We start from the raw sequence: 7,840 nt of genomic DNA, 5'->3' as shown, positions 1-7,840 counted from the left end.
TATACAAGCTAACGTTTTACGTCAGTAGTCATCACTAATAAAAGAGTATTATATTGTCTAACAGAAATAAACGTTAAAAATTATTTTGTATATTTTAAAATTTGAGAATTAAAAGTGTTAGATTTTAAAATTATTCACTTATTTTAGTAACAAAAAATACTATTTGTACACAGTGACGGACATAGGGGGCGAGTGGCAGCCTCGATCTCCCCCCAACTTTTTTTAATAGTAATAAGTTATTATGTATAATTTAATTTTTTTAAAAAAATTATTTAGTATTTAGTTTAGTATAAATAAAAGGCCAGTTTAATTTAAATATTAATAAATTTTAATATTTAAAAAGTAAGTAACAATATTAAAGAAATTTGAAAAAAATATTATTATTAATATTTTTTAATTAAATAAAAATTTTCAAATCTCATAAAGTGAATTCTTTTTCTTTTTGTGGCCGTCTTTTTTTATTCATTTAATATTAATTTTTCATGTTTCAACTGCTACAATTAAGATATCTTTTTTAACTATGAATATTGTGAAAAATAACTTAGAAACAAAATAAAAGATAAATTTCTTACTAATTGTCTTTTGATTATATTGAAAAGAAAATTACTAAAAAATTTGACACAAATTCTATTATTGGGGAATTTTATGATACGACGAAGAATCGACCACTTCGTTAGTAAAAAGTATACACATATTTTTTTATTTTAAAATATATTCTCTATCGGTATATTTTTGTAATACATCTTATATTACATTATTTTTTTACATAATTTTAATATTGTATGTATTATTGGCCCCCATAATATCATTTCTAGATCCGTCCCTATTTGTACACCAATATCATACTAATATATTTATATATAAATATATGTGTAGTTTAATTTATTTTTAATACGTATTTATATTCTAACATTATTTTATATTAATGACTAATTTTAACAACTAATTTTAATATATATTTAATATAATTTTTTGAATAATTACTCAAATAATAATAAAAAAAAAAGAGAAAACTAAAGACCCAAAAAGAAAACAAAAGAAAAGAGAGAATTGTATCTAGTGTGAGAAGAAGGTCAAATTAGGATTTAGAATGTATATTACGAATTTCTGACAAGTAAGCTTAGCAAGTCGGAACCGAGGCAGAGGGCAAGGTTGATTACCCCTGCCTTCGTAAAACTTTGGATGTACCTTGTTCTTATAACAACAGGGACAAAAAACTTAATCCACAAGATTCCACTACCTAACCCATTTTTTTGTTTCACTCTCAAGTCAGTCAATTCATTTTTACGACTCCACCACCTGATTGCTGACACAAAAAAACTATATTAGCTAGTTTAATTTATGTATATTAATTTTTTTTAACATTATAAACTTTGAGTTCATTTGGAAATTATTTATTATGAAAAAGAATTTTATTTTATTTTTAATTTATTTTTATTTAAAATTTAATTTTATGATTTTAAATGATTATAATATATTAATAAAATAAAATTTAAATTTAAAAAATATGAAAATAGATTAAAAAATTATTTATAAAAAAAATTAAATCATGAACGGGTTCTAATTTTTAGCATTTCAAAATTCAAATAAGTTCGAAATAATCACTTAGATTATGTCTAATTTTAAAAGCAAACGTGGGCCGTTAAGTTTGACCTCAAAGAATGTTGATCCATTCATTCAGATTTCAGAGACAGAGGCAAACGATCCAACGGTGACGATTGCAAAAGGTATATATACGAACATACCGTGCGCGAGAGCGACGTGCACTCTGTAGCACGTGGATGCATGCAGAGATCACGTGCACCAATAATTTCCAATTTTCGGGTCCGGGGTCGAAGCCAACCAACCTTGAAGTCCTGCCTGGCTGCTACCATTACCATTCACCGCACCAAAGCATATCCCTCGACGACGACGAAGAAGAAGTAGCCGTTGAATCAAGGATCAGGATGGTGAATTTGCTTAACGCGTTAATGGTGACTCGGATGTTGACTCGGGAGCACCTTCAGGCTGAGGCGGTGTCAGCTCTTGGCAGCGAGATTCCGTTTGGCGATGTGTGGTGGTTCGTGTACGCCGGCATCTCCTGCTTCCTTGTGCTCTTTGCAGGGATCATGTCCGGCCTCACCCTCGGTCTTATGTCTCTTGGTCTCGTCGACCTCGAGATCCTTCAGCGCAGTGGTTCTCCTTCCGAGAAGAAGCAAGCCGGTACTCTACTAATCCTCTTCTTCCTCTTCTCTCTCTCTTTCTCTTTTTTCTCTTTCTTTTTCTGTTAACTATAATTATTACTACTGTGTAGCGGTTATACTTCCCGTGGTTCAGAAACAGCACCAGCTTCTTGTCACTTTGCTTCTCTGCAATGCTGCTGCCATGGAGGTAATTGAATTCCCAATCTCCTATTCTAAAACTCCTTCATTCAATTTCTATTCTGCTGGCTAATTGTATATATATGTATCTGATATTCACAATTGCATACGTAGATTTTGGTACTGATTGCTAAACCCTGCCTAACTCTTAAACAGCTGTTGGCTTTGAAACTTGCAATCTGCAGGCTCTTCCCATATACCTTGATAAGATATTCAACCAGTTTGTTGCCATCATTCTCTCTGTCACTTTTGTTCTCTTCTTCGGGGAGGTTTGTCATTCCCCTCTCAGTGTTATTTCAGAGTTTTTGTCCCTAATCAATGTTTTCAAGTTTTGAAATACTCCTCTTTTGTTTGATGGTTTCAGGTTATTCCACAAGCAATTTGTAGTAGATATGGTCTTGCTGTAGGTGCCAACCTTGCATGGCTTGTGCGAATTTTGATGATAATCTGTTATCCAGTTGCCTATCCTGTTGGAAAGGTATGTTATTCTACAGAGCTTATTCCTTTCCGATATAATATAATTGACGAGAGAGCAGAGGATTGGAACACGATAGAATGAGACATCTGTGCAAAGATGTTATCTAGATTACGAACTAGATTATGATGTGTGTACAATTCAGATCTTCTTGGAGTTGTTTTGTGGACAGTTAAATGCATCTTGGTTAGTTAAGAAGAATTCTCTAGTGTGTTAGCAACCATGCCTGCAAGGGTTTAATTTTCTGTACATCATTTGTTACAGGTTCTGGACCACCTGTTGGGGCACAATGAGGCTTTATTTAGGCGTGCTCAATTAAAAGCTCTTGTATCCATTCACAGCCAGGAGGTATATATTGTTATTGTTCATCAATCAATCCAACTGTCTTGGCTTTCTGTTTGATTAACAAATATTGAACTTGCTTGTTGTAAGGCTGGGAAAGGTGGTGAGCTTACACATGATGAGACTACAATTATCAGTGGAGCGCTTGATTTGACTGAAAAGGCAAGTGCTCTAATTCACCAACCATATTGACTTCATCCTCTATATTAGTGTTTTGTTACATGGCAATCCAATGCAGTTTTCAATTTGTCATATCAATGCAGCAGAATTTGAAGTTTCTTAACTATTTTTAGTTTTAGCACACGGTGATGGTGGAAAGTGGAAACATGTGAAGGCTACTGCATGTACTGGTAAATTCTAACTAAGGTCTTGTGTTTTCTTCTTAATTTTGTCTTTGAACAGACTGCTGAGGAGGCTATGACTCCTATTGAATCAACATTTTCTTTGGATGTTAATTCAAAATTGGACTGGTTAGTTTTCTTATATTCATGGTCATTATTCTTTTATTAGTAGGGTGTAAATAGGTAACATAATTGTTTTTAAAATATGTCTAATGTTTTAAGATGAATTCTTGCTATTCTTTCTACTGAAGATATATTTTCCACCTTTGCTTGTATGTTGGGGCTAGAAATTCTTATGTTGCATTCAGGGTATAATTCTTAGTGTGTATACTTTTTTTCCCTAAAAAAAGAAGTTTAACCTTGGCAACCTAAAATCAGGGAGGCAATGGGAAAAATTCTCGCTCGTGGGCACAGCCGAGTTCCTGTCTATTCTGGAAATCCAAAGAATATTATCGGTCTTCTGCTTGTAGGTTTTAACCTTGTCAGAATTTGACTTTTTTCCCAATTATGTTGCCTTTTTGGGTTCTTATTTACATTAGTTTTTTTTTATAAGGTCAAAAGTCTCCTCACTGTACGGCCAGAAACAGAGACCCCTGTCAGTGCTGTGTCCATTCGGAGAATTCCACGGTGCAATTGTCTTTATTAATCTCTTATTTGCTTTACAAATAATAGCATAATATCCTTTGCGTAACGGTTTATTTATATGGACAGGGTTCCATCAGATATGCCTCTCTATGATATTCTTAATGAGTTCCAAAAAGGAAGTAGTCATATGGCCGCTGTTGTTAGAGGCAAGTTGAAAGGGAAAGAAACTCCGCAGATAATTGAAGAGAAACAAGAAGAAAGCACTAGTATTGATGGGGATTCACAGTTGACTACTCCATTACTTCAGAACCATGACGATAAATCAGAAAGTGTAGTCGTTGATATTGACAAGTCTCCAAGGTCACCCAGTGTTAATAAACTAACTGGTTTGCAACGTAGTGATAGCAAAACGAATTCGTTTGAAAATATTGAAGAGGGTGAAGTGATTGGTATTATCACATTGGAAGACGTATTTGAAGAACTTCTGCAAGTAAATTTCTTTTCTGAAATATGCCCCTCCTCCCTTTCTCCAATGTTTTAATCTCCCCCGCTCTCTGAAGTCTAACCTCTCTGCTTATTATAATCGTTCTACCATGCAGGAAGAAATTGTTGATGAGACAGATGAATATGTTGATGTTCATAAGAGGTAAATAGAGAACAGACCTAAGTGGCAGAGATGGATGAAGCTACTGCAAATCTGAGCTCTGATGTTTGTTTAAATTATATTTTGCAGAATACGTGTGGCTGCAGCTGCAGCTGCTTCCTCAGTGGCACGAGCTCCATCAACCCGAAGGTTGACTAGCCAAAAGGGAGCAGTAAGTGATTAATTATTACCTATTATTACCGATTTTTTAAAATTTTTTTGGCCATAGTAGATAAATGAAGTCAAGTTTTAACTTTCTATAGGGTTTGGGTTTTGAATCCTCATTTAGGTAGCTTGAAGTATCTTATGTAATCTCCAGCATGAATGCTCGCTCATTATGTTTGTGTTTTGTGTTCTTGTTTCTTCAACATCCAGGGAGGCCAAAGTAAGCCCGGGCAAACTCCTAAGAAAACTTCAGAGGATCATGGATCCAATTCTACAAGGTAACAAGAAGGAACTTTGTGTTAAACTATCCGGATAAGGAGCCGTTAGTACGGAGTGGTTGCTTTTTGTGTCAGCAATGACAAAGGTGGCAAACAGGCCGAAACTGTTAGGCCGGCCCGTGTAACTTGTCAAAAAAGACGGGTCGGGTTGGAAATTGGAAACTGCCATAATTGGAAAGACTGTCTAACCCGCACCGCCTAATTGGTGGGATTTGGTGCGGCGGCTTTCTCGGCGGGCCCGTCTTTTTTTTTTTTTGTAATTGAAGATGTTCTATATTTGATTTATTAGAGACTTGAAGATGTTTAATTATATATTTTGGACAATGTTTTATTTTTTACAATGTTGGATTTATTATTTTGTTTTTAAAAAACTCGATTGATGATTATGTTTATTACATATTTAAAATTATAAAAACTTTAATATTTGTGAATTTAGAAATTATAATTTTTTTATGTCTCTAGAAATTATAAATTTATTAAAATTGTCGTAAAATTATATATATTGTTTAATATTTAATAGTTTATTAATAATAAAATAAAATAAAATAAAATGAAAAATTGTCAGGTTTAGCCCGCCAACCTGCCGTTAGCACGAGATAAAGGAGGAATTCGGGACTACTTTACTAAACAGGGCGAGACAGGCTAGCCCGTTTGCCACCCTCTGCAAGGTGATGTTTACGAGGAGAAGTTCTGGATAGTTTTTATTTATTTATTTGATTATGTTATCTATAAATTTTACAAGTTCCCTTCTAAAGAAGGAATATTTATATATATGTATGCATGTATCAATATTACTGTTTATTGATATTCTAATGAAAGCTAAGATTATTGGAGTAATTCTTCCTACTTGTCTGCTACTAGAGCCAAAACGTCTGCTATCAGCTCTATCAAGGCAGTTCTTAAAGCAGCCCTCACTTTAAATGCTAACGGAAAGTTATTGTAATATATTTTGAGTTAAGCCTCAAAGTCATTTCTGAAGTTAATAATTACTTAATTTTGTTCTCAAAGTTACATTCCGGGATTTATAGTAGTCCTTCGGGCAGTTTTTGTTCATCACTAGTCATCGGAAAGCTAAGGTAGACTGATTCCTGCCACGCTGAACTGACGTGACAAACGAAACTTTTTGGTTTACAATGTGGTCTCTTTTTGTTTTAAAATCTTAATCTCCAATTTTTGTTCATTAAACTCTCTTCCTCATTCTCTTCTTTTTTAACTTCGTTCTCCATTCTCACTCTTCCAAATCCAATCATCAATGTAAAAACTCATTTGAGGTTTAACTAGTTTGATCAATGTTGTCATAGTAGAACAAGTCGATGAAAAAAGTGAAAGCAAAAATCCAAAAATGGCAATCTCGAATATAACGAGACGGAAGGTGAATCACATCCTCCGTAAGACTCTTTCTTCGTTGGAGCCACTCATCCGTACTCCTTCTTTAGGTGCATCACATCCTCCGTAAGACTCTTTCTTCGTTGGAGCCACTCTTCCGCTACTCCTTCTTTAGGTGCGCCTTCGCTTCCTCCTCCGGATCCGACGAAAACGTCATTGGCGGCGGTTACGTGGTCGCCATCAAGGCCGCACAACTGGGATTGAAGACCACGTGCATCGAGAAGCGTTGTACCTTTGGCGGCACGTGCATCAACGTAACAACGTTGGGTAGTTGTTGGCAAGAGAAGGGAGATTTATTATGAATGTCAGTTTCCGTTTCCTTTGTCTTTATTTGTTCACCTATTGAATCAACAATTCACAGCCTAGCTTTCTACGTATGTACGTCTCTATGGTATGAATCCAATCAAGACTAGCATCTAGTATTAATTGTGTTGATTGGCCATGATAAAAAAAAAAAGAGAGGGTATTGAGCACAATTACTGCTTTGTTGTCTAAGTTGAGTTGTCGTTTTTCTGTAAGATTGTTAATTGAATAATAAAGATTAAGTCTTACATTCGGCCCTTGTGTGATGATTCGATTTAGAAGAGTGAAAGTAGAGAATATGGTTGAAGGAAAAAAAGAGAATGAGAAAGAGAATCCAATGAAAAAAATTGGAGATTAGAATCTTAAAAGGAGAATGAACCATATTGCAAACAAAAAAGTCTTAGCCATTGACGTGCCCATAATATCCAGCTTAAGCTAATTTTGAGGTTTACCAAAAATTGAATTCTTGACTTTTCAAATCTAAAATTTTAATATTATGTCATGATACCATTGATCTCAAAAGTTTACGCTGATGAAAAAAGATAATACTAATAATTATATATCTAATACTTCCTGAATATTCTATTAGCTCCCTATACTTCCTCCTACAGAAACTGCTCGAAGGACTACTATGGGTCCTGGAGTATAATTCCGAGAAAAAAATTGAGTAACTATTAACTCTAAGATCCACTTTAAATTTCGATGCATCTTCACGACCGTTTTGAAACTTAACTCATCTATCTTATCCAGTTTCCGTTTAATTGGCGCTGCGTGGATTGGACAAATACGAGTTTTAATTTGATCTAGAAGGTAACTAAATAATCCAAGACACCGTTGTTGACTTTTGTATAGGGTGATAGCAGCCGTATCTTAGAACATGCAAAAGGGTTTTTGATACGGAATTATCTTCGTACTTGTTCACAGGGAAAATTTGGCGTCGCTTTATAGGGTGTAAAATATCA

At 34.4% G+C, this 7,840-nt stretch overlaps 1 protein-coding gene across 2 annotated transcripts; it reads left to right on the top strand.

The window, feature by feature from the left end:
* Nucleotides 1–1,759: 1,759 nt before the first annotated feature.
* Nucleotides 1,760–6,026, top strand: LOC112705432 (DUF21 domain-containing protein At4g14240). 2 transcript variants are annotated; one of them, XM_025756266.2, is made up of 14 exons: nucleotides 1,760–2,202; nucleotides 2,294–2,370; nucleotides 2,546–2,629; nucleotides 2,725–2,838; nucleotides 3,100–3,183; nucleotides 3,268–3,339; nucleotides 3,580–3,647; nucleotides 3,897–3,984; nucleotides 4,072–4,145; nucleotides 4,230–4,593; nucleotides 4,703–4,749; nucleotides 4,837–4,918; nucleotides 5,122–5,189; nucleotides 5,755–6,026. In XM_025756266.2, exons 1-14 carry the CDS (start codon nucleotides 1,782–1,784, stop codon nucleotides 5,777–5,779), a joined length of 1,668 nt encoding a protein of 555 aa, XP_025612051.1. In that variant the 5' UTR covers nucleotides 1,760–1,781; the 3' UTR covers nucleotides 5,780–6,026. The 2 variants fall into 2 exon arrangements, with proteins under 2 accessions (XP_025612051.1, XP_072057635.1); XM_072201534.1 differs by having other exon boundaries at nucleotides 1,773–2,202; nucleotides 2,517–2,629.
* Nucleotides 6,027–7,840: the final 1,814 nt, after the last annotated feature.

This window comes from Arachis hypogaea, chromosome 1 (genome assembly GCF_003086295.3).
Source record: "Arachis hypogaea cultivar Tifrunner chromosome 1, arahy.Tifrunner.gnm2.J5K5, whole genome shotgun sequence".
Taxonomy (NCBI): Eukaryota; Viridiplantae; Streptophyta; class Magnoliopsida; order Fabales; family Fabaceae; genus Arachis; species Arachis hypogaea.
The sequence above is the reverse complement of the archived record's forward strand: the minus strand, read 5'-3'. Positions and strand labels throughout refer to the sequence as shown.